This window comes from Pituophis catenifer, unplaced genomic scaffold, assembly GCF_029215685.1.
Source record: "Pituophis catenifer annectens isolate HBS135680 unplaced genomic scaffold, rPitCat1.0.hap2 SCAF_3, whole genome shotgun sequence".
In the NCBI taxonomy this organism is placed as follows: Eukaryota; Metazoa; Chordata; class Lepidosauria; order Squamata; family Colubridae; genus Pituophis; species Pituophis catenifer.
Genome location: NW_027256883.1, coordinates 110,741,167 through 110,769,149, shown reverse-complemented (window position 1 = coordinate 110,769,149; position 27,983 = coordinate 110,741,167). Strand labels below are relative to the sequence as shown.

At 36.9% G+C, this 27,983-nt stretch overlaps 1 protein-coding gene across 1 annotated transcript in view; it reads right to left on the bottom strand.

The window, feature by feature from the left end:
• Positions 1 to 27,983, bottom strand: part of PAPPA2 (pappalysin 2) — a 150,459-nt gene that overhangs the window by 3,245 nt on the left and 119,231 nt on the right. Inside the window, exons 17-20 of the mRNA XM_070939233.1 lie at positions 15,332 to 15,500; positions 13,514 to 13,646; positions 10,500 to 10,609; positions 7,239 to 7,310 (exon numbers count right to left, since the gene is read on the bottom strand). Of these exons, the coding sequence (XP_070795334.1) occupies positions 7,239 to 7,310; positions 10,500 to 10,609; positions 13,514 to 13,646; positions 15,332 to 15,500 (484 nt within the window). The remainder of the gene's footprint in view (positions 1 to 7,238; positions 7,311 to 10,499; positions 10,610 to 13,513; positions 13,647 to 15,331; positions 15,501 to 27,983) is intronic.

Genomic DNA, 27,983 nt, shown 5'->3' with positions numbered 1-27,983 from the left:
GACTAGACATACCCAATGCCTGTAACCATTCTTTGTATGTTTTAGCCTCCAGCCCCCTAATCATTTTCGTTGCTCATCTCTGAACTCTTTACAGAGTCTCAGCATCTTTTTTGTATCGTGGTGACCAGAACTAAATGCAGTATTCCAAGTGTAGTCTTACTAAGGCTTTGTAAAGCAGTACTAGAACTTCACATGATCTTGATTCTAAACCCTCTATTAATGCACCGTAGGACTGCATTGAATTTTTTGGCTGCTGCTTCACACTGTTGGTTCATTGAATTTTTTGGCTGCTGCTTCACACTGTTGGTTCATATTTAAGTGATTGTCCAACAGAACTCCAAGAGCCCTCTCACAATTACTGGCATTAAACCAAGTTTCACCTAGTCTGTAGTAGTAGTTGTTGTAGTAGTTCACAAATACAACTACTAATCTCTTATTGTAGTGAATGCTTGTTTAAAATGACTTCCAGATCAGCATCTAAAGAGAGGAAATGATGGGATGAAGAAAATATAAATTGTCTTCACGGTATACGATTCTTAACTGCTCGTCCCAATCATTTTAAATGGCCAAAATATATATTCAAACTGAGATAAATGTGAGCATCTATGATAATTATAGGCAACCATGATATTCATATTAAAAATGTTTATGAGCGGAAAAGTGGAAATTAAAAATAATGAGAGGGAAAATTAAAGGACAGAAACAATAAAGTGGGACATAAAATATGTTGGAAATCATAGGCTCTTAACTATTGCTAAGTAATATGAATTATATGGAGGGTGGAACACTTGGAATGGTAAGGAACCAGAATTCAGGTCCTTTGCATTCTGCATGCTTGGAATTTCAGTTAGATTTTTCCATCACTTAACCTGAAATAAGCCGGAATGGACTCTAAATTATAATTGATATGATTGGAATGCTATAATAAAATAGCCACTCTAAGGGCTAATATACAGTATACGTTAAGTGATTCTGTTATTTTGCTTTTGGAAATCTGGGTTCTAGATGAACAACATATGGAAAAGACAGAGCAAAACATTCCAGGAGAATAATTGTTAGCATTTTACAAAGCAGTAATGCTTGACTACAGCTGTCTCGTATTTCTGAATTACTTTTCCCTTCTTTTTGTCTAGCTAGTCCTTGATTTACAATCACAATTGAGCCCAATTTTTTTGTGGATAATTGAGACATTTGTTAAGTGACTTTTGCTCCATTTTATGATATTTCTTGCCACAATTGTTAAGTGAATTGTTGCATTTGTTAAATTAGTAACATGGTTGTGAAGTGAATCTGGCTTCCCCATTGACTTTATTGTTAGAAAGTTCCAAGAAGGGATCACATGACCCCGGGACACTGCAGCTGTCATAAATATGAGTCAGTTGCCAAGCATCTCAATTTCGATCACATGACCATGGGGATGCAGCAGTTGTAAGTGTGAAAAAGTCATGTCACTTTCTTCAGTGCCGTTGTAACTTTGAACAGGCACTAAATGAACTGTTGTAAGTCGAAGACTATCTGTATTCACCAAATGCACAAGCAAATGCTCTCAAACAATAACATGATAAATTTTGCTGCAGTATATGAGAATTTGTTTCTTGGTGCAAACAAGCAGGTATTGCAAATTACTTTCAACAAACAGTAACCTTTTACCCAGTTGTTTCTTTTCTCTGACCTAGGAACTACAACACATTTTCTTTCAGTTACAGAGTTTTGATTCAGGTTTATAAAGAGTAATAAACAGAATAAAAGAGATGAAAGGAAGATCCTGAATTGTTGTTCAAGCAGGAAATCATTCCCAGACTTCCATAGTTTGATTTCCATCTCCTGACAAGCGTAAGAAATTTCCATCAAAGCCTAAAAAGTATTTTTCTTTGTTTCCCAATTAAAGTCCAAATAAATAAATAGCCACTCCCACACATCAATGCCAACACAACAGCATTTTTGCAAAAAAATATAAATGAAACCCCACTTCTTTTCCAGGTTTTTATTGCCCCACAAATGATTTATATAATGTTTGTAAACAAGAAAACTATAACTTTTATGGACTTATTTGGAAGGCAAGGTTAATTTCTAATATGAAGGGATTAAATGAACCACAAAATTTTTATGGTCTTATTACTACAACCTTAAAATTATTATTTGGGTAATAAGCTGTATCCAAAAACCCTTACATGAATTTCAGTAATGCCATGTAGTTTTGGAATTGATACAGATTTAGTCTGATCTATTTTATTTTCCCTTTAATTTAGCAAATGCCCAATATAATTAACTGAATGAGCATAAGAAATCTATCTGGTTCAGCAGTTCTCAATAACAATAAGACATTCAGACATTCAGACATTGGATGGATTGATCCAACCTGATGAAGTAAAAATCTCCACTAAGCAATTTTAGCTACTGAACTTCTTGTTGGGGTTGGGGTAAGTGACCATATAAACTCAATAACAGAATAGGATTGGATTTATGACTGGATCAGCATGTCAGTCAGTCAGCAACTAATGTACACTTTTCTTGATAATACTTAGAAGGCTATTTGGACACATATTAGCTGAATTGTTTCTATCTCTTTAGTCCTTAGGAATCTGAAGAGAAAGAGTTAATGGAAATAAGGAGATTAGTACTGGATCCAACCAATCAGAGTCAGTCTTCAAGAGTTTATCAGAATTAAGTCTTCCGCTCCACCTCCAATAATTTTGCTGTTTGCTGTGCAGAAGTTGTTTGTGGATCTCAGAAGAGATCATACATGATCACTTTGAGGAGAACCTGAGTAACTCAGATGATCTCTGAGACCTCAGCACAAGCATCTAATTAATCTATTTTATTTTTTGGACAGAAGAAAAGATAAAGAGTCAGTTCTTATTTTTTTTTATTTTTTACATTTTGGGATGGTTAGGCTGGTTGTTCAGCTGAAACACTTGTTTCTAACTCTTAAAGAGGGATTCATAGAATTTTTGAAAAGATCATTAGGTCTTGAGAATAAAGTATTATGTACTTCTATTCATTTGGCTTTAGCTGGGACACATTCCCAATCAAACCAAATCCGTAGATTTTAACTTAAAGCTCATATTTGTTGTTGAGGCTTCTGGTGTCTTCTGAATCTTACTATTTATTGAAAAGTATGTATGTATGTATGTATGTATGTATGTATGTATGTATGTATGTATGTATGATAAATGCACACACAACATTAAAATGTAGAGGTATCATATAGATAACAAAGGTGTATACTGTCAGGGCAGCTCTCTTTCCAATTGTAACATACAGTTGTGAAACCCAGACCGGCAGAAAGTCTGAGCCAAGAAAAAATGAGTTTCCTTTCATTTATAATGCTGGAAATTATTTTGGAGACTACCTTGAACTGCAACAACAAATAATAGAAAATGAAATAAAACATCTTGAAGTACTCATAATGAAGCTAAGACAGTTTGGACACATAAGGCAAAGGCAACAGTAATTAGAGAAGACTCTGAAACTTGGCAGTCAAGGAAGAGGCTAATTTTACTGCTAATATCTTCAGTTGTTGTATCTTTGGACATGTGATTCTAAATCCCTGAACTGTGATTTAAAGTCATCAGTTATTTTAATAAGATAAATGCTTCTAAAGGACCTTGTATAACCTCCCTTTATTTTGGGGGGGATGCTCAGTTAACTTCCATATTCAGGGCTTGCTTCATATTCAAATCCTCCATACTTTCTGCAAACATACATGTAAATAAGAAAATTTTGTAACAAGGATGAAACTCTTAGGGAAACCAGTTTTCTTCTCTACTGCAGTTAACTGACTGATTGTTTTGCGGATCTGAAGGAGCAAACCCACATTTGCTACTATTGGCTTGGTGTTCCTTCACCACTACACACTGAAACAGCACGTACAGATAGATCATTTTAAAAACAGAAGAGTTCTCCTATTTTGGATACTTTATAAACCTATTTTTCTACCTCATTTAATTTGCACCAGGTTTATAAAAGATGCATTTCCATATACTTCTAAAAATTCCTATGCCTGGTGGCCAAACAGTACAAGTTGTAACCTCTATATTCTAACTGCAAGTATTAGAACCATGGTCTGTTTCTCCCTCTATTTGGTAATGTCTTGAGGTATCATCACAAAGTATTGATATCTTCTCTGAATCCTACTGTGACATGACTCTAGGGTTGATTTAAAATACTTGGGTGGAACAGGAATTGGTGGCTGACAGTATTCCAACTGGCTTTGCTTTTTGGGATAGTGTTCTCTATTTTGCTCCTGATAGCAATAGCAATAGCACTTAGATATATACCACTTTACAGCTCTCTCTAAGCAGTTTATAGAGTCAGCATATTGCCCCCAACAATCTGGGTCCTCATTTTATCGACCTCAGAAGGATGGAAGGCTGAGTCAACCTTAAGCCAGTGAGACTCGAACTGCCGAACTGCCGGCAGCCGGCAGTCAGCAGAAGTAGCCTGCAATACTGCATTCTAACCACTGTGTTACTCATAATTTGCCTACAAGAAACATTTTACAAGTGAAAGGGAACCATAGACAAAAATCTTCGAGGTGGTGGTGGAGAGGAGCAGTTCCCGGATTTCTTTTAGAGAGCAACAAGGAAGAAAATCACAAGGACTGAAGCAAGTTTTAAATTAACAAATATATTTGAATTCTTACTCATATTTCATACACAACTATCCATTCCAAAGTATTAAATTAGAAAAAAAAAAGATGGCTTTGTAGAAATTCTGCTTTCAGCAAGGAAAAGAAAAGGAATAGAAAGCGCACTTGGCTGTTTTTTTTGAAAAAGGCCAGTTTTAAACAGAGAAGCATGAAACAGCTTTCTATGCCATCTATTCTTCTCATGATAGTACAAGATTAAAGTGACCTGGAGCATCTGTAATTCAAAGTTTATTACATTACCATCATTATTGCTGATGAACTTTCCAAATGCTTCCCCCCTTTTGCACCCTCCTTGTGAATTTACAAATGTTTCACTCCTCATTACACTTAATTCTTGGCACAGAGAGTCAGAAAAAGTCAGAAAGAAAGATGAACGGCCAGAAGGGAAAAACAAAGATTAGCTATTCTGGCATCAGACAAAGAAGAAATTAGAGTTAGAATTAATCCAAATGACATCATAAAGTTGCCATTTTTAAGTCTAAGAAAAGGGTCTTGCTGGACCACAACATGAAGGGCAAGTCTCCATTGTACACCAGCATCCGATTTATAGCAATTTAACTATCAAAGCATTTTTCAAAATTCGATGTTGTTTCATGAAATATTGAGACTTCTATTACTAATCCTTTCCATAGTTTCTCTCAAAGAACTGTATTTCCCAAGATTGATGGGAAATTAGGAACAAGTATTATACACATATAGTATATCCTCACACTTTGTGATAAGAAGGTGCTAACTGCTTTCACTTCTCATGCTCTCATGTCCTAGGAAGTCTTTACATGCTAAATGATGAAAGAACATGGAAGAAGGCTTTTTAATTCCACAATTAAAATCAGCATTAGACTTTGATTCAGAAATGACCCAAGTAAATATGGATTGATTCTATTTTCAAAATGAAAGTAGGGTGAATTTCCAGACATGATAGCATGGGTTATACCAAATTGTAATGTGAGATTACATATTTGATCATTTACATTTAAGAATTCTATGCAGATTAAAAAGCGCCGCAGCAGGGAATGAACTACAGGTAGTCCTCGAGTTATAACAGTTCATTTAGTGACTATTCGAAGTTCACCAATACTGAAAAAAGTGACTCATGACCATTTTACAACCATTGCAACATCCCCATGGTCATGTGATCAGAATTCAGATGCTTTACAATTGACTTATATTTATCGTGGTTGCAGTGTCCCAGGGTCATGTGATCATGTTTTGTGACTTTCCAACAAGCAAAGTCAATGGGGAAGCCAGATTCACTTAACAACTGTGTTCCTGATTTAACAGTTGCGTTAATTCCCTTAACAACTGTGGCAAGAAAGGTAGTAAAACGGGGCAAGATTTACTTAGTAACAGAAATTTTAGGCTCAATGTGGTTGTAAGTCAATTTCTTATTCCATATGGATTACAGGAACAGTAGAAATTTGATTGATTTTCAATCTAAAGAGGCATTATTTGTTTCATAACCACCAGGGGTGAAATCCAAAATTTTTCCCTACCAGTTCTGTGGGTGTGGCTTGGTGGGCGTGGCAGGGGAAGGATATTGCAAAATCTCCATTCCCACCCCACTCCAGGGGAAGGATACTGCAAAATCTCCATTCCCACCCCACTCTGGAGCCAACCAGAAGTGGTATTAGCCGGTTCTCCGAACTACTCAAAATTTCCGCTATCGGTTCTCCAGAACCTGTTAGAATCTGCTGGATTTCACCCCTGAAAACTATAGAAGACATTTCTGCTACATGGTTAGATCAAGCTCAGGGATGTAAAAAGTACCACCCAGTCAACAACCATTTTGTGGCTTTGACAGTTCTCCCTTCAAAGTGGGTAGATCAACATTTGAGGCATTCATTCATTCATTCGTTCTACATTTGTAGGAATATTGAAGAGCTCTACACTACAATCTTTAATCTCTAAGGCCCTCCTGAATAGTAAAATGGATAAAGCTACCAATGACAGTTGACAGACTTTAATCAAGTCAGTTTAAAAAAACCTCACCCTTTGGAAGTTACAACTGATGTCTCAAAAAAACTGTTAAGAAGCCTGCTAATCAAGTTTTGATTAAACACTTTTGAGTTGTGAACCTTGAGTCCAATCTGGTGAATATCACTGAGGGCTTGGAGTTGGTCATACTAAATGGGTGGTGACCCACCTCTCTGAAGCCCCTAGACTAATTGAATCCCTCACAGTGGAAAAGTCCCTCCTAGTGACTGCATCATTCCTGAACTGCTTAAATTGAACTATACATTACAAGTGTATCTTCTCTCTATGTGTGTATTGATTACAGGGTACATTGATTTCAAAGGGTACATTCTCAAAAATTGGGAACTGATGACAATAATCCCAATTTACAATTGAGTTGCAGTGAAAAGGACCCAGCAAATTAAAGATCCTTCTGAGTGTGATAAAGTACATTATATACAAAATACCTAAATAAAATCAAATCTGAAAGAGATGATTAGAGACGGGGGGAGGGGGGGAGGCACACAGTAGCACAAAGATTTTTCCCTAAATGTCCCTTTGGCATATGATAGAGAAAGAGAGAGACAGAAGGGGGGGGAGAGAGAAACAGACAGACAGACAGAATATTTCTTACCTCACAAGAAATAATACAATGAATAGATTTTGGGTTAGGATACCATTCCAGTCTTCCAGTACACACAATACTCTGAAGAGACATAAAAAGGGTTTTGCATTAGTCAGAGGATAACAGCAAACAATCTATAATTTTTTTCAAAAAAAATATTGATGATATATATCTTATTTCACCAAAGATCTATTACATTCTATGCAATGCTAAAGACTTTGTGAGAATGGAATTACAAATTCTACACACAATCTCCTATATGGTAAAGAATTTTGATTCTAGATAATTTTAGGTTTTGCATCATCCTTTTTCTAAAAAAATCTTGATTTGTAAACCTTATACAGTATTTGCAGGCTTATCTTTGAAAGATGTTAGTAAAAATATTTGAATTTTTAACCTACCAATCCCCACAAAACAAACAAGGAAAATAATATTGTTCTTAGCTAACCTCAAAACAGGCCTATACTTTTTGATAAGTATTGTAGAAGCATTTACATTAATTTACATCACTGCTATAATATCAAGGTTACTCTATATATAATGGAAAATATGTAATGAAATTCTAAACCAAGCAGGTTAAATTCCTGAGACAAGAAAAAGAAGCATAGCTAAAACTGGTTTACACTAGTCACTATATCTTTCCATATTTTTCTATACTTAAAAAGCATCCTTGCTTTTTAAGCATCCTTGCTTTTACTATCTCCATTTACCTTTTTTATATATTGTCTTTTCTTCTTTGGAATTATCAATTCTCTGTTTTTGAGGATCTCATGAACTCTTTCCAACCACAACTTTTTCAGTCTTCCCCATCTCCACAATTTAATCCCTATTCATTTGCTCTATATGAACAATCCCTCTCAACATGCTTCCTTCAATCTGTATACCCTTCTGTATTTCATCCTCCTTCACTCAACACTAATTCATTCTTCACTATTATCTTTTCTTGTTTTGTCACATACATTTCTGAAGCACCCTGTACTCACTGTATTCAACTTATTTTAGGGTTCCCTTGAAATGACCCAGCTTGTTTCCATATAATGAAGTGAACAAAAGTAGGCTCACATACATAACTATTTTTGCTTCTTTGAATAAAGTATAAATACATTTAGATTGCTGCGTTTATAGTTGATGACTCCAGTTGGCAGATTTCAGTCTGCTTGAGCTCAATCAATCTAGCCCAGGTCCCTAATCCACTTCATTGTTCTTCCTACTTCACCCTGATCTGTATGGCAGATACCTCTTGGAGACAATGATTCAACAATGCCATTAAAGTTCACAGAACATCCACTCGACCATCAAGTCGAGGAAGAGAAGTGATTTGAAAATATACAGAAGGATCAAGAAATGAACAAAAAGAATTATGTTTAGTGACAGCTCCTGGCAATGGGGATAATTTAGTTTCACAATAACAAAACCTCCTCCCTATATTACTCTCTTTTCTGTTTCCCTATTCCCAGGAGAACACTTTTATGTAGCAAGGGGTTTTCAGCTGGAAGGGAAAACATTTCACAAAAAAACCAACAAAAGGAGAAAATCAAATCAAGAGCATTCCACTTCAGAATTACAGACCTTAAAGGGCATAGATACCTTCTTCCCCTGTTTGAACATAAACGGCAGCACAATTACAGAGTTTATATAATATAACACACAACAGTGTCTAAAGGAATGAATCTTTGCTAATCCTGAAAATTCCCATGAGGAGAAAGATAATCTTGGGTGGTAATTCAGCTCCATAACAACTCAATTTGATTTTATTTTAAATGTTTTTAAATGCCAGCCATATTCTTCGATTTCATTTTCAGGCAAACTCAAGTTAGATGAAGCAACAGAATGATAACATCTGAGGTATTTTAGCCATTCCACTGAGAGGGATAAGAATACAACTAGAAAAAAGCTAAACATCAGAGTCAGAGATTCAGGATAACAAAACCAGGGTGTATCATGATAACTTAGAATGCAGACAGATAATCCACAGATGTTTCCAGACCATTTTTTCCTCTTTTTTTCCCCTCTGTACCTATGCATTTCTTCTTCCCAGAAAGAGCTGGAAAGAATGCCAGGCAAATACTCAACCAGACTACCTTCCCAAGCATCAACCAAGCATGAAAAGTGTTTGATATGTCTACATTCCTTATTTAAAAATCATGATTAAGTTCTTAAAACTATATTCCAATTGTTTCCAGCCATTAATACTTTATTGTTGCCTTTTCCCACTGCTAGTCTTGTTGGATACGTGTTCCATATTAACCATCATGGGTTATAAAAAAGAACTATATCAAAGAACTATATTGCCAGAAGAGTTAGCATTCTATTTACTACACTTATTTATCACATTTAGAAACTGCCGAACTCCCTCACAGGGGAGGCTGTAACATTTTGACTTCCCCATGACGACATTGTCACATTCAGATTCTGTTACAAAATTCTGTCACTAGAGTTGTTACAACAGAGGTCCTGATCTATATGGCATAGGTCTTAGTTTGTTAACATGTCATTACTCTTGCAAGTCAAAAACAAAACAACAGGATATTTATTTTATTTATTTATTAAATTTGTTTGCTGCCCATATGACCATGAGGTGACAACAACGTTACTGGTTGTTACTTATACTTTATGGCCAAATCTACCCTCTGCAGCTACAGCTATGTCATTTTCAAATTGGCCTAAATTGGACTTCTTAAAAAGGGAAACAATAATTTACATTCTCCCTAGATAAAAATTTCCAGTTTTTTAGTTTGGATTAGTTTGGATTAGAAACTGGATTAGTTTTCCAGTTCACGTTGATTGTGATAATGAAATCTCCTTTTCAAAAATATTCAAATGTTAGAACCCAAAAAAAGGAGAGTAGTGAGAAGAAATATATTAAACTTCTAAGTAAGGATGGCTTGCCCCTTTAATTAGAAATCCAAGCTGCAGCCAGAGGAAGGAAGGAAGATAAGTTTTGCACATCGTAACTCTTTAAACTCTTTTCAAAATCAACTTCCATTTCTGTGTGGTTTTTTTGCTCCTAGTCATACTTTTTTTTTTTTTTTAAATTTGATTTATATGCCGCCCTTCTCCGGAGACTCAGGGCAGCTTACAATGCGCTAAGCAATACTTGCTCATCACGCTCATAGCTTTCCTACTGAAACTGGACTATAAGATGGAAATGTACATCAGATCACTGAAGAAACTGTAACCTTAGGTCAGCAATTTCCACAGTTCTAGGTGAGTAGACTAAAAGCTAAAATATTCCACTTTCAAAGTTGCAGCACTTCCCCTTCTTTTTACCTGGACTTTAATAGGATTCAGTCTGTGGTCCATGGTATCAGCAGTGACATTTTCAGGCAATGTCACAGGATCTCTAGGTAGAAACAAACAGGAAGGTGTGCATGAAGCTCCTGGCACAGAAAAAAAAGAGAGAAAGAGAGAGAAGTAGCAGATTATAATTTCCATTGAGAAATGTGTAAATGCCATGGGCTTCCATAAGGATTTGCGTGATCTCCAATTTGAGTACATAAGTACTATATTACTGCTCTGGTACTTACAAAACTTCATTCATCAACAATTGTTTGAATCTTTTATTTAGAAAAAGCAAGAAGAAGAGAGAGAAAGTCTAGTTTGTTTGATTGGGATTTATGTATATTCCAAGATTTAGGATGCTATTTTTCCCCCTCTACACATCTCTCCACAGCAGTTATAACTGTAACTAAAGTTGTCCCCTGCCACATTGCTCCCTGTTTTGTTTTGTTTTGTTTGTTTTGTTTTGTTTTTGCCTCCTACAATTTTTACATTTGACAATCTGGAAGAAGTAAATGTCTAAGCAAAAAAAATATACAAAATGTGCTGCATTGCAAAAGTTGCACATGCACAATATTATCTCCTCACCACCACCATCCATCCTATATAATTCTGTGTGTGAACATGCTCTGTTCTTTGGAAACCCCAAATAATTTTGGCTCCAGAAGCCCCAAAAGACTTTATAAGCCTTTGGAAGCCCCCAGTGAACAGGCAGCATACTTTGGAAGTCAAAATGGAAGAGTATTGTTTGAAATACTGATAAAGCAGCAAATTACCTCTGTGACTTTTGTTTTTGAAGGGGTTTAAAGAATACTTTTAAAAAATCAGGGAAGATTTATAAGATTGGCATGTTGGACTGAGATTAAAAGAAAAAATAGTTACATGTTGCCATTTCTGGACTTTTGCTGACAAAATTTTGGTGGACGTAGCATTTTGATTTTACCTCAGTTACGAGATGAGCTATGAGGAGAAGAGAGTTTGCTTTATTCTTTTCTTTTTTTTTGTAGAGACAGTGATAAGCTGTTAAAATTGTTTTTACTAGCTGTGAAGTTAATTTTTTTTCTTTCTGCTTTTTTACTACCTTGCTCCCCCCCCCTTGCCCTTTTTGCAGTTTTCTGCTTGTAGTTTTGGTAGTTTTTATTGACTTCTACCCTTTTCACGTATAACGCTTAATAAAATTATTTGGCAAAATGAAGATTAATCTATGTACTCAGAGGACCTTCATTTCTTTGGGATGTAAGTGGTCAAGATCAAGACTCTCTGGGTGCAAAGGACCTGGTTCCTCTAACTGTAACTTCAGCATGAAAGGCTGCAAAGCAAACATGGGAGATCATGGCCCAGAAACAAAAAGCTGATCTTATTTCGATGAGAACAGATAGGAAATAAAAGATTTCTATCTGTTATTGTTCCATCTGTGATTATTGTAGCACTGTCGATGTTACCTAGTTTGAGTAATGAAAGTTTTGCAAGAAAGCAAGCAAGCTCAGAGAGCACCAAGGACCCTTCAATTAAAACTGTGCAATGACAGTATGTTCAATTAAAAGGGTTTTTTTTATTTCACGGTTTGATCCAGATACATTAGCTTCATGTACAACTCCTGATTTATTATCAATATGGAGAAGCATTTTAGAGTATTCAAATTCTACAATATTTTTAACAGGCAACCAAGAGTATTGGATATATATCATTATATGCAAAGAATAAAATTAGCCTACATTAAAAATCCATGGTTAATGGTCTTAAAGACTATTAAATATCACCGAGTATAGGTTTCAAAGCTATTTATTGCAGCTACTCATTCTTTGTCAACTTCAATTTCAGCTGTTTGAAAAATCTAGAAGCATGGCTAGAAAAATATCAACACATAATCATTAGATGGCATTACCCAGAAGTCAGTTAATCAATGTTAAGTTCATTATGATCTTAAAATAATATTAACTCAACAGAAGTTTCTTTACATGCTTACAGCATACCCTAGATATAAAAAAGGATTGGCTATTGATTTTATTATCTTGGTTACTCTTTTTTTTCTGATTCCATTAACTATATCTTTATTGACATAATGGCAAAACTGATCAATATTCTATTGGATCAAGACTTAATGATAAAAACAGAATTTCCTTCTAATTTTTCCTCCTTAGTTTTTATTTTTCTTTCTTCTTTTTGTAAACTAAATAGAGAGTCATCGTTTTTTATGCTTGATATAGTGTTCTTTCCGAAAGTCACTTTCTGATAACTTAACAAATCACAGCAAGCTTCTCAGCTCTATTAATCTTTCCAGCCTTTATGAATAATGAATTCTTCTTTTATATCTAAGACGCTTCTGCATGTACTAATCTCCTGGAAAAGCCTCTTCAGGGATAGGAAGATGTTTTTTCATCAGCTTAATCTCAGTGAAGGAAAATTCAGAGGTTTAATGCTATTTGATTTAAGAATACAGTTTACAGTTGGGAGACATGAGTAAGGATTAGGCTGTGTAGCCCTTTGCATATTATTTCATTTTTCCTTTTGAGAATTACACCAATTCTTTTTCTATCAACACCACCTTCCATTCTTTCTGGCTTCCAGGGTAAATATTTAATATGAATCAAAGAGAGAAATATGTTTTTGTTGTTTGTCTTTGGGACCTACTTGTGAATACCTGAATGTTACACTGGAAAAAGAAAAATCATAAATACTTTTCTTGTTTCTATTAGGATTGCTCTGCTCTGTTTGTCTTAAAGCCTCACTCATATTAAACATTCATGTTTTGCAAATATAAATGTCTAAGCAGAATATTTGATTTTAAAACAGCAATAGAAAGCTCAAATAGAAAGAAAACTGAGATATGCTACAAATATTTATTTAATTTATCTCACAGTGACATAAAATATAAACAGTATATACCTTTAATTTAAAAAAAAAATAAAAAAATGAAGCCTTAAATCTAGCCTGTTCCACAGATCTGCAAACAACTTAATAGGAGAGTTTAGGTGAATGGGATGATCAGAAACTGTTTACCTTACCAATTCCATAACCTTGCTGACACTTGTATTCCACTGAATTAAGCTCCTGTGGGGGTGCACAATCTCCCTGCAGTTCTTCACATAATTTAAATTCCTCTGTCCACAAGCCATTTTTAGTGCAAAGAATGGAAAGCTGAAACATAAAAGAACCATATTAATTCATGAACTGTACAGAATTTAAAGTACCTCTTTGTTACCATATTCATTATAGTCAATGTCACCCATATAGTCCATACAGGTTACATTAATGGTTATAACTTCGATGGAATCCTGTGATTCCCACTGATCTCAAGCCAATTGCAAAAATGTTGGTTCCTTTCTTCTGCTCACAAAAAAACAGTATCCAGAGTACATTTAAGTAATTTTGTGATCTCTCCTTTTTCACGAGAGAGTTTGGCAGTCTGGACCAGTGTTCAGATGCTGATTTCAGCCATCCCTCCGTTTAGGGAGATCAGTGCGCCATGGTGTTTACTGGAAGTCCCTCAAATATTGAACGTAAGATTTTTGAAAAAGTGTTAGGTATTCTTCAGTCTTCCAACACACATACTGATGTAATCCATGGAGATTTAACATTTACTATGAATTCAAAATCAAGAAAAATAAATGTAGGCAGTCTTTTGTTTAGTGATCACAAATTGGAACTGGCTCCATCACTAAGTGAAATGGTTACTAAGTGGAAAACCATGTGACTGCAACTTTTGTCCCCTCCCCCACTCTTTGCAATAATTAGCAAGAAGGGAATTAATGTGTTTACATTCATTATAGAAGAAAAGATTACAAGAGATTAAGCAGGCACACAATGGGGTATATACATCAAAAGTAATGCACTGGCACTGGCAGCCATAAATATACTAGGCAGATAGTTCAGTGTAGTCTCCACTGTATGCCTGCATGCTTTCTTGTAATCCCTTCCTCTACAATCTTTCCACTTTGGGAAGGCAGGGAGAAAAAAACCTCAAGTGATCTTTGTAGGCAATCTTTCCTGTGTCTGAACTGTTTGGGATTTTTGCATACACACACATACACACACCCGATAGAGTAGTGCGATTGGAGGGGTTACAGAACAAGTAGCAATAGCAGTAGCAATAGCACTTAGACTTATATACTGCTTCACAGTGCTTTACAGCCCTCTCTAAGTGGTTTACAGAGTCAGCCTATTGCCCTCAACAATCTGGGTCCTCATTTTACCCACCTCGGAAGGATGGAAGGCTGGGTCAACCTTGAGCCTGGTGAGATTTGAACTGCCAAATTGCAGGCAGCCGGCAGGCAGCAGAAGTAGCCTGCAGTACTGCACTCCAACCACTGTGCCACTATAGGCACACAATGGGGAATATACTGGGCTGTCTGAATAGCACATTTGCAGATCCCAGCCCCAAGGTCACCTTTTGATGTGTATTCTCCATTATGTGCCTGTTTACTTATGTGCTTGTGATTCCTTCCTTCCTTTCAATCTCTCTGATCTATAAGTGGGGTGGGACAAAGAAAAAGTGCCAGGCCCAGGTCAATGTCATAAATTTGAATGGCAGTCAATAAGCAAGCACTACTGGTATTTTAGATTCATTAATGAGTAATACAATGGCATGATTTTTTATAAGGAATTCATGGAAAGAGCAGGAAATTCTGCTGGACATGCCCAGTTGCTCATTCTCTTTTTATTGCGCAATAAAACCAAATTCAAGAAATGCCAGCAAGTAGAGCAAAATATGGCAATCAACATTTGATAAAACTGAAGCTGGGGCTGCCATATGGGTCAAGATTCAGCCTCAAACCCAATGGAAACCTGGCCTATTTGCGAACTGACCATAAAGTTGTCTTTACCGTCTTACTCTGTGGACCACAGCTAAGAATGCACTGACTGTCAAGCTCAAAGCCATTGGTGCAGTTGTACATCCCTTCAAAGACTGGTGGGGGTGGTTTACAAACCACAGGAACGCAGCTCCCATCCTCCCAGAAGCCAGTTTCAAGGCAGTGGATATTCAAAAATGTTCTGGGGATTTAAGAACAAAAGAGGAAGTAGTTATGCAATTGCAACTCTGTATCAAAGCAGCTCCCAAAATTAAGACAATCACAGTATTTTGTGATGACTTTTGGGATTCATATTCTAGTCTTATGTTGATCAAGTACCATAAATTACCCTGTTGAGTCCACCTTCTCCTCCCCTTTTCTATCTATATAGATTTCTTCAGTCAGGTAGACAAAAATATTTTAGAATCTGCATCTTGGGCCCCTCGTTAATAATTTTTTTCCTATGGTTTCTCTGCTTTTTCCAGCTCTGTTAAGAAATTACACAGACTCCACGGATGTGTTCTGAACATGGCTGTTTACTTCTCGAAGACACTGCTGTACTGCCACACCATAACCATCCAAACAGCCTATTTATTTAGCACATTTTTTCTTCCACACTTCATTTGCAAAGCACAGGTCTCTTCTGATAACCAAGGTTACTTTTCCACATTTGTAAGAATAAGCTCTCCAAGTAAACAGCAACTGGAGGATTCGGAACATGACTTTGCATTGCATCCCTGGCTATATTTTGATGGAAAATAGAAATCAGCATGTTTATCAAACCCCATAGATGCACAGCACACATTTTTAGACATTTTGATATACGTAATAGCATGCTATCATAAAGTACATGGGAGTGGCAGGAATAAGGTTAAGAACTTCTCTTGAAAAATGAACTTTATTAATAAAATAAATAAAAGTTTATTTGCAAGGTGACTTAAGTGTTTGCCAAAAAAATAAAAGAAAGGAGGAAGTGGATATACTAGAGATAGTTGCATGCTGGTCCTTCAGCATTCTGCAAAAAGATGAAAAAAGAAACATGGGAAATTAGAAAGCGAAGTGAGAAAAGAAATAAAAAAGGGTAATGGAATGTGAGCAAGATACCGCAATTGTCTACTTCCTTGTGATTCATCTGAAAACATACCACAGAGAGGGGAAACAAGGATATTTAGCATGCGAAAGCATCTAAATAGCAACATAATGGAAGCACAAATTTGTGCTGGCAAAGATTTACCAGGCAGGGAGCACTGGAAGACTTGAGTACCCAAACTGAGCATTCCAAGACTCAGTCAGACTCTGTGTCAGCCAGTAGGGCTATTGTCCTAAAATCACACTGAGTTCAGGGCTCCATGATCTGTTTATGTGCTAAACAAAAAAAATAATAATAACATTGAAAAGCCCTTCAAAACCAGAAACTTGGGTGAAAAACAAACTGTCTACTTTCTCTGAATAATAGGGAAACATGTAACCCCCCCCCCAAAAAAAAACTTTATTGCAAGGTCATACAAGACTTCTGTGCTCTTGGTAACAAAAATAATACACAAAATTAAGATGTCAATTATAATAGGATGTGAGAAAAAAAATGGTTTTAGCTCTACAAAGAGATTTCAGGCTGGCATAAAAGAAGAGAACCTGAAGCATAAACATTGTGCAAGTCTCCGGAGCTGATGTAAAATTTGATGCCATAATGTAATGTTTAATGTAACTGAAAAGGGACATCAAGTACATAGAAACATTAAAATTAAATAATTTTTAATTCAGTCCAGCTATTTTTGGGACTGAAAACTCTTAGTATGTCACTCAGAAGCACAAAATAATGTATCAGAAAAATGCTAATCTTTCATTGGCACTTTGGAAATTAGCAAACCGACCATGTCTTGTTAACTTGAATTTTATTTTCTAACAGCACATTTTGATGCATAGTTATTTTAAACAGCAGTAACCTTGTATTGTACTAAAGAATTTTACTTATCAAATTTACAACATCTGATCTACATGATTTCTCTGAATACTTTTGGAAAATGTGGATTGATTTTATTTTAAGCCAAGAATATATGGTGATTCCAACACAGAAGTACCACACCTTAAACACTGCAATAATCGCAGAATATGTTGGCATAATCAGATGTAATAATCATGCTTACCAAATCAAAATAAATTATTTTGAAGTGATACATATAATTTAGAAAACAAAACTATACACACCTGAGCATCAATTTTTTGATTTGGATCAAAGCACATTTTTAGGGGGAGGAATATCAGCCTTTGAATTGTACAGATGCATGATTATTTACCCAGGAGCACAGCCTGTTGTGCCCCAATGTTCCCTATAATGCAAAAGAATGTTTGCTTGCCCCGCTTCAGCCTCAGGCTTTTCCAGGCTCTCATAATCTCTCCCACAAGGAAACAATTCCACTTTGCAACTTCCCTAACAAGGCCCCCTTCTCTGATTCATATTCAAATCCATTTGGAAACATACAGCCTGTTCCTGTGCCCCTTTCTCTTCATCATCCTGAAACTATACAGTTTTGGCTTGGCACAGAGGTTTCTGTGAAGTTACTCTCTCCAGCTCTTTGTCATTTTTGTGGCTTTTCTCTGAATTCTGTCCAGCATGTTAATATCTATCTGGTAAAGAAAAGAGGTTCTGTTGCCAGAAAATAAAAATAAAAAATACAGGAACAACAACTTGTGCTGCTGAAACAATATTGCTTTACTTTATACTAAGAAAAGGGATGGGAAAGCTGTCCGTTCACTCTCTTAGTCTTGTCAAAGTCTTATATAATGTATTACTAAGGAGGACAGCCCAGAAGCACTCTGACCTGGTGAAGGCCTGGCTATGAAGCCCACAAAGATGATGATAAGCAGCAGCTCTTTGGTGGATGTAATTAAAGCCATCTGCTCAGTGACTATATAACCATCTTCAAATAATTCCTTGAACTATGGTTTTTGAAGAGCAATAAGCAACAGTTTCTATTATTATAAAGCTAACTCTAGTATTAATAAACATGGTAGTTATTAACCATAAAATGTAAAAAGTAGGTATTGCAAGAGAAACCTACTTTTGCTTTTATTGTCTTTTAATAATTTACACTATTAAAATAATTGATCCCTTCCTAATCCAGGCTCCACAATTTATGAACTCCCAGGACAGCTCTGCATTGAGCTCTCCAGCTTTGAATTGTCACCTGGCAGGTTCTAGAGTCTTCTCTGGATAGAAAGCAGGAAATTCCAGGATTCTTGAAGCTGATAAAAGCAAATAGCAAATGTCTTTTGCTCTAGTTGTTAATCTCATATTTTAAGATTAAAATCTATGCAATCTATGAAACTGCAAGTGTCCTTTCATGTGCTACATAATTTGTTGTATTATTTTTTTTTTGAAATAAAACCTTGAAACTACAGATTTATCATTGCCTTGCTTTGGTATAAATAAGAATAGGAAATTAAAATAGAAAATAGAAACAAATAAGTACATAAAATAATTCCTGGCACAATTTGCCTGCTCCATTGCTTGCTGCTGACTTACCCCTTAAATTTCAGATATCCCTTCATTCAGTTTACAGATTTAGAGATTGGTATAGGAGGGGGTCCTATACCATGTGGGTATGTGGGGTCTATTATGGATATAAAAATAAACCAGAATTATTGAGCATACCAACATCACTCTTTAGAAGTAACACCCTTTTCACTATTACCCAAGAGAAATACCGGTAAACTAACTAGAAACCAACAATTCCTGGTTTGCCCCACTCCTTACAACCCAAAACAAAAAAAACATAATCTGTTTTTGGATTCTAGTTAGTTTATTGGATGTCAGTTAATTTAACTACTTCTCCTAATAAAAGAACTAAACAATAGATCAGATAGCAGATGATAATAGATGACTAGTTGTATCATGAATAATAAACACCAAATACTCAGCACAATTATATTGTGCTACCATTATATTCAACTATTTCTTCAGCTCTGAGATGTTACTGCAGTTTATAAAATATAATTGTGAATACATGTTTTTAATGAAACATGAGAAACATGTCAAGTTTATTTAATTGTTTTTCAGCAGTTTTTTTTCTAGTGGACTTTCAAAACCAGGTTTTGAGGAGACAGAGGACACACTTATGTAGATAGAAAGATTTTGATCCTTCAGTTTTATAAAACCAATACATAAATTCCTAATGAAATCTGATTGGCAGGACCTTCAAGACAGAAAAAGGGAATTAAATCTCCACTCGATTAATTTACTGAAATTGTTATCACACAATTTCCATTGGCTTAGAACAGTGATGGCTAATCTTTTTGCCATCACGTGCCAGGAGAGGGGGACGGGGGAGGGTCACGCGCGCACATGCCCACATGCATGCATGCGCAACCCCTCCCCCCCGCTCCTGGCACATGATGGCCTGGTAGGCCCGTTTTTCTTTCTTACCTGGTTCCAGATCCTCTCTATGTATCTGGGAAGGGCGAAAACAGCCTTTCCCCCTCCCTTGGAGGCCCTACGGAGGCTGAAAGGGCCCACTTCCCAACTCTCGGTGGGACAGGAAGTGACATTTTTTGCTGTCCCCAGCCTCCAGAACCTCTCTAGGAGTCTCTAGGAGCCTCTAGGAGCCTCTCTAGGAGTCTCTGGAGGCTGCGGACAGGAAAAAAGTCACTTCCTGTCCCACCGGGAGTCGGGAAATGGGCCCTTTCAGCCTCCGTAGGGCCTCCAAGGGAGCGGGAAAGGCTGTTTTCGCCCTTCCCAGATACACAGAGAGGATCTGGAGCCAGGTAAGAAAGAAAAACGGGCCTTCCCCACCCCGCCCCCAGGCCCTCCAGAGGCAGGAAACAGCCTGTTTCCCTACTTCTGTGGGCCCAGAAGGCCCGAAAATCAGCTGGCCGGCACGCACATGCGCCCCAGAGCTGAGCTGGCATGCCCATTGATATGGCTCCACGTGCCACCTGTGGCACGCGTGCCATAGGTTTGCCATCACGGACTTAGAAGGTTTTTACAAATTAATAAAGAATAAATCTATCAACAATTATTGCCAACTCTCTATTCCTTAGGCTGGGGATACCAAAAGTGCCAAGACATAAAATACACAAGAAAGCAATTGCTTTGCTAAACTTCTGAAGGGTATAGGATGCTGCATTCATTTTACTCTGGCAGTCCAGATTTTAAAATTCTTTACTATGTTCGCAGCACCAAATACTAGCTGAGAAGAAATAATTTTATACTGCACTGTGAAAATTCCAAAATATATTATTGGCTGCTTAGTTGAATCTCAAGTAAAAGCATGCAAGAGGGAGACATGGAGTTACTAAAAAACAAAACAAAAAAAAACCCCAAATTCTTTGCACCTGTGCACTGGTTTCTTTTGTTTCGTCTGTATGCAGCAAACATACAGCACTATGGGGTAAATGATTTCTGTGCCCTTACATCTTAGACAGTAAACATTTCACAATGGGAGTAGAACATAAGGCAGAGAAATTCAGCAGGTAGGACTGGAGAAGTTTTAAAAGTTCCATTAAGAAGTATGAAAACTAGAAAGAAACTCATTTGAAACATTTTTTTCTGGAGATGCAGATGTCACCACTAGTTGACCCTGTAGTTCTTTCCTAGTGCTGTTTCCATAACGATGAAACATCAAAGAAAATAAATGGACACTGATATACGTGAGACCTTAAAATACATATTTCACTCATTATGAGAATAGCAACTAACACGCCATCAGTAGAAATGCATGAATTCATTTCCAATCTAGGATATTTTTGCTTGAGTTCACTCTTTTTTTTTTTTTTTAGAATGAATTTACTCCACTTGATTCCAGAGGACAGAGGTCAATTCTATTCCCAAATTCAACTGCCAAGAGTTTTTTAAAAAATAAATTGATATGGATTTCTGAGCCAAGCACTGAGCAGCAACGCTTGGAGAAGAGCAGAATCAGAAAGAAAGCGACATTCCAATGGGCTCGTTAGCCTGTAAGGGGCAGTTTCTATTGGAACTCACAAAGATCAAACTCCTCAAGCATCTCTGTTTCCAAGCCAGGCTTCAGTGTTTCCTCTCAAGGCAAAGCAAACAGAAAGTCCTGGAAGCAAATTATCTGTGTTCTTCCTTTCAACTCTAAGCTCAGCCTTTACTTCTATCATGCAGCAGGTCCACAGTTCGCCCAATTCCCTTTGTGACTACCATAGCATATTGATGACAAGATACATCCACCCTGTGTAAACATAAGTACAAGTAAGCCAGGCTCTGATTATTTTGATCAGGCAAGAAAACTGGAAGGGGTCACAAAGAAAGCCAGGGAAGCAGCAGCTCCTGGCTGACTGTAGCTGTCAGGTCTGCTATCATAAACACTTCAGGCTACTTCACTTTGCTAGCATCCTGGCATAAAACATGGGGAGGGGGAGAATGGGAATGTAAAGGGGGTTGATACGATAACAAGAACTAGAGATGCCAATCTGGAACAGAACAGCAGATCCAAGGACATGAGCATGAGAATGGAATGCAAAAACCAACCAAAGAGGCACCAAATCTGAAATCAACACTGTTGCCAAAACAACAAATTTGAATACTATTGGACACCGTGCAGTGGTCAAGGGGGAGGGCAAAGGAGAAGAGGAAAAGAGCAGGCTTTATGCAGAAATATTCAGTTCCAGCTTTGCTTATGTTGTAACCACTTGACTAGTATATCTTTTATTACAAATGTAGTCAATAGTCTTTCTTTCCTAAATGCTCAAGCTGGGACAAGCCTGACAGTAACACCAGTGAAGTACTTGTTCTATATTATTAGTAATCTCACGAACACTGGTTTAGTAATCTCAATACAGTAGTAGCTCTGGAAAATAGAATAGCATGCTGTAGTGGTAGATCCAAGATGAAAAGAAACAACACTATGCACTGACCTGAACCATTGGAAGTTCCAAGAATAATCACTAGAGAAATTATTCGTCCATACAATGGTGTAGTATATACAATATTGATTGATTTATTACTCAGTAACAGACTGAATAGGGAAGCCTTACACTCAGCCCTCCTAGTGATTGCCTTTAGAGCTGACTCAGTATCCATAAACAACAAAATGCTGTTCGTCAAAACTGTTATTTGTCAGCTCTACAAAATAATAACTTATTTCCCACTGTCTTCATTTAAACTGCCAGTTCCTTTCGGCCCCTTATTGAGCAGATTATATCACTATTTAGCAGCCACCAGCCACCAGTAAGTAAGTTTATTTATTGAACAACACAAAGAAGTTAGTTTACAATGTCTGGTGATTTTGTACCTAAAGTAAAACTTGATGCAAGAATTATTCTACGCAGTTCACTCTAACACACTAATCCTTAACAAAATCCTCTAAAGAAGATCACCAGGTGCTTGAAAAATCTGTGTGTCCTTATCTAACCCTGAAACATTGTGTGTGTCCGTGTGTGTGTAGAGGAATTAAGCATCTGTTCACATAGCCAACTAAGCATCCAGTTTACTGAGAGGCACCAAGAAAAGATCAAGCAATAAGACTAAGAAAGGAAGTGGGAACAAGATTTTTTAAACTCATTCTAAATATTATTTTGTAACAGAGCCATTAGCATTTCTTCTGATCCTAAAAACAGACATTATTTAGGATTAGCAATAGAGCCAAAACAAAAATCAAACAGTTTTAAAAATCCATCCAACATTGAAAGAGTAATAATGGAAGCCACAAGATGATGTATGAGGCTGTGTTTGATACGCAGACCTCAAGGTCAATCTTGAAAAAATAACAACCCATACAGCAAATGGCTGGCTATTTCCCAAATGGATGTAACAGTGGCCAGAATTGAGTGCCAAGAAAGAGGACAATAAATTAGCCCTAAACTAACATGATCTGTCAGAGCAGGAGATTCAATTATTCCAAGCAACAAAGCAGGAAAAAGAAAGAAATGCAGTCAATAGGAAATTGGATTATAATACAATTGATCACTCTGATAGTATCTAATTCTGTCACCGGTTCTCAGTGTGCGATTAAAACATTAATGGCAAAACCCCCACATACTTACACCTAATTCTTCATGAGAAGAGCAAAATTATCAGGCTAATATTCTGTCACATGTGGTAGTGAGGCAGTTTTCATGCTGGGAAAATGTGATCTATGGCAAGATTCCCTCCCTTAATGAGAGAGTTAGGCAAAAATAGCCAATGTGTAAAACCTGTCATTTGTAAATAGATAATATATATAAATGTACAGTAAAATATGTAGACTGGAAATATATTTTGCATATATGTTTTGGCAAACAAATAAAACAAATGCTTTTGCTAATGTTCCAATGAAGAGTTAAATTATATAGATTTTTTAAAAGTGTGTCTACATGCCACAATTTCAACCTAAACTCAAGCCAAAAGAAGAGTTGGAATCAGAAGGAGGTATGTGTCAATGGCTTATATATTTACAACTGAAAGAAATCTAAACAAAAAAGGTATGAGTTTAAATCTGTAAACTGTGAATTTGAAATTTTATTGTGTGCTAAAGAACATATTATTGCCAAGATTTATAAATATGTGAAACACTGTATGATTCAATAGGCAAAAAACTTTGGCTATAATATGGTGCTTGGGAAAATGGAAAAATGTGTGGACAAATTCATCTAAAATTTACACTGAACTATAATTTAAAAGAACATTTTTACAAAATTATGCATTGTTGATATCTAATACCTGATAAATTGTCAAAGATGTACCCTGTTTCCCCCAAAATAAGACATCTCCTGATAATAAGCCCTTGGTTCTTGGGGGGGGGAGAAATTGTCCCCCTCAGAGCGCTCCTAGACTTACAGCTAAGATTAGAGCAACATCTGACAGCTGTGGCTAGGGGGACCTTTGAACAGGTTCACTTGGTGCAACAATTGTGACCCTACTTGGATCAGGAGGCTCTCCTCACAGTCACTCATGCCCTTGTCACCTCATGGTTAGATTATTGCAACGCGCTCTACATGGGGCTACCCTTGAAAAGTGTTCGGAGACTACAGTTGGTCCAGAACGCAGCCGCGCGAGCTGTCATGGGTGCACCTAGGTACACCCACATTACACCAATTCTCCGTGAGCTGCACTGGCTCCCTATTGGTCTCCGGTCACAATTCAAGGTGTTGGTTATTACTGTTGTGGCTCCGTTACCGGAGCCTGTGTCATCATCAGGAGAGGACTCTGAGAGTGAAGGGGAGGAGTTGGCAAGGCCTCCCTCTCCAGGACCCTCCTCTCTGGCAATGCCTTCGGTGTCCGCCGAAGGGCAAGAGATAGGGCCAGGGCCAAGCACGTCCATGCAGCCACAGATGGACAGTGATGAGGGTAATGAGTCTTGGCTGGACCCACGCCAGCGTCGCAGAGATAAGCGCGCGCAACAGAAGGGCGTGCCCGAGATTAGGCTGAGTCACTGGACCACACCCCACAGGATATAAAAGGGAGCATGGCAGCCAGTCAAACCTTGTGACGAACAAAGCTGAAAGCTTCCATGCCATTCTGCATTGCTGGACTTTTGCTTTAAGACTGGATTATCTCTGGACTTGATTGTAATTATTGAGTTGCTTTCCTTTGATGTATCAGAAGTGGGGAGAAGTTATCTCTCCTCTTTGTAAATAATAAACTCTTGGCAGGCAGCCACTAGGTTGTTGCCAAGTTCCGTTATCATAAGGAAAAGGATTTTGCCGGCTGGTTTGGTCTTTAACTCCTGAATGTCTGTTGGTGTGTGTGCGTGGGGTTGGGGACAGAACAATTACTTTTAAAGCCCTACATGGCTCAGGGCCACGTTATCTTTGAGACTGCCTTCTGCCGCATAGCTCCCAGCGACTGGTAAGATCCCACAGAGTTGGTCTCCTCCGGGTCCCATCAGTTAAACAATGCTGGCTGGCGGGCCTGCGGGGGAGGGCCTTCTCGATGGCTGCCCCAGCTCTCTGGAACCAGTTACCTCCTGAGGTCCAGACCATCCCCACCCTATTGGCTTTCCGAAAAGCGGTGAAGACCTGGCTTTTCCGGCAGGCCTGGGGCCGCTGATCTCGTTCTTGTGATCTGGCATGATCCGGCCATGAATGGCGTGAATGAGTTTTTAATGTTTTTAATTTTTAAATGTTTTTTATAATGATTTTTTAAAATGTATTGTGAGCCGCCCTGAGTCTTCGGAGAGGGGTGGCATATAAATTGAATTAATTAAATTAAATTAAATTAATTAAATTTGGCTTTTGAGCGCATGGCAATAAGGCCAAGCATTTATTTCAGGGTGTAAAAAAAATATAAGACAGGGTCTTATTTTTGGGGAAACACGGTATAAAGGTTTCTCAAATGTATGTTGCAAATGTAACTGCAAAGAAGGAAGTTTTTATCATCTTGGATGGACTTGAAATATTGGGAACAGATTTATATTTTAATTGAGAATTTTTTAAAAATGGATATAAAGTTAAAAGATGTTTTTCTTTTAGAATTTAGATTTAAACATTAGACTTCCTTTTAGACAAGGAACTTGAAGAAAAAAGGATCTTTGTCCTTGTATAGATCGACTGCAATGAGAATTCCTTATGTGCAAAGATGGAAAGATTCATCAATCCCCTTGATGGAAGAATGAATGGACAAAGTGATGGAGTTAGAAGAGATGGCAAAATTAACTGTTTTAATCAGAGAAAAGAATATATCTAGTTTTGTTTCTATCTGCAAACCACTCCTAGACTTCATGCTTGAGGCTGAAAATAAAATCTTGACTTTAGGACTTGTTGATTAGTTTGTTGTTGTAGAAATGACTAGTATTTATTAGAAAAGGTTAAGGCAGTAATTTTACTTTCTACAGTATTCTATTGCTCTGAAAAATGTTGGAAGCCAATGCTTTTGTTTTTCTTTTCCCTTTTACCCTACACTTCTCCTTTCTCTTTCCCTTTCCCATTTCCCTATCTTCATTTTCATTTTTATTTCACATTATGATAATCTTAATTTTAAAAAAAGATTGGACTGATACCAAAGAAAGGCGTACAAGCTCAATTTAAGCTCATTCCAAAGAGATGTGATACTTGCTAAACTGACAAATTATTTTTAGTTTATTTTCATATTTAAATATTGCTGGCCAGTAAACAGAACACTTGATAACAAATAATTAGATCAAAAAAGTTTAGTTCCGATAGAGTTGTGAAAAAAAACCCGTGTTATTACAGCCATCTGTTTAAATCCAAAGGCTGATGCCACCATAGAAATCAGAACACAGGGCAGATGGAAAACAAACATAGACAGCTAGCTCAAACTTTAAGTCTACAAGTATGCTTTTTGCTTTTGTCTTACAAATATTGCACTAAAGTCTGTTAATCTAAATTCTATGATTTATTTTACTCTGAATCAAACTCTTGGGCCTTCACAGTTAGGCTTCTTTAAAAGAAAATCTTAATTACTAGTCCTAGCATTCCCATTAAGAGAGGCAAAACAGCAACAGCAACATATTCTGGATCCACAGTATGTCTTCTATAAACTCCATTGGTGGTGGGCAATTCATTCACAAATAAGAACGAAATGGTCAGCTTCATATCACATGCTAGATTAGGGCTAACAAAGGTTTGAATTATTCAGGAAAATATGAGCTAAACCACTGTTTTAGTCTGGTTGATACAATATGCTATAACATTATGACATAATGTAGTATAATTGTTAATCCATACCATGTTGTGGGAACACTGCAATTGTGTGCTATTAGTCTTGGGTTTAAGATATTGTGAGAATATATCCATTTAATCATACTCATCTGGTAAGAACATGCACCTGGATTCCCACAGGAATTCTAAAAAAGGAAGACCACCACTGAAGCTATACAATTATTACTTTTATAAAACCAAACTTTTGGAGATGCAAGAACAAAGTTTGCCAGATTAAAAGTTTGCCTTAAAGGTTTGGAAAGAATATTTTAAATTTTGGCCAATTATGATTTGGTCATTTCCTGAAAATTCATGAATGCCCATTGGATTAATATTTCTGGGTAAAATATCAAAGATCTTAATACGTTATTTAAAGAAAAATGTTGGTAGGTTGTTTAAGGAAAATGTTGCAATTGAATTGGCATTGTAAAACAATTGCATTCTTCAAGGACTAGAATTTCTGTCCCCAACTTCCTTGCTGTTTTTCCTTTTTTCATTTTTGGCTATAATGCATGATATAGCTAAAAACTAATTGATTTTATGATCATTCCATTAGTCATCACTTTTAGTTTGCCCACATCTTTTCTGCCTGATTGTACACATTTATCTTGAGGGAGGTGCCTTTGCACATGTTGCATCTAGGATTATCCTTCAGTGCAGTAAAATTAAGTCTCTCTTGCTATAACAGCCAAGGCAAGAAATACAGTGACCGAATCCTCCTCTGATCTGTAACTTGGTATGGTATTGGCAGAACTCAGAAACCTTCAGCAAAGTCATGCCAAATGAGCAGGTTTATTTTGTAAAAACAAGCAAACATGAATATGATTTTTATAATTTGGAATGTAGCTATTTGATGGAAAAATGGGCTTATTTGGCACATTCCCTGGAATTTTTTTAGTGCAAGAACATGAAACAGTCTGCATGCATTTCCAGTTAATGTTAGACATCTTGCTGCCAAACTACATTTTGACTAGTTATATTTTAATTTACCCACCTTGACCTTTCTGAAAGTTTTTCAGCCTCTACTCGGCTGTTTACTTCCACTTGCCTTTCCCACATTCACCTCTTTTTGCTTTTTTTGAAATCT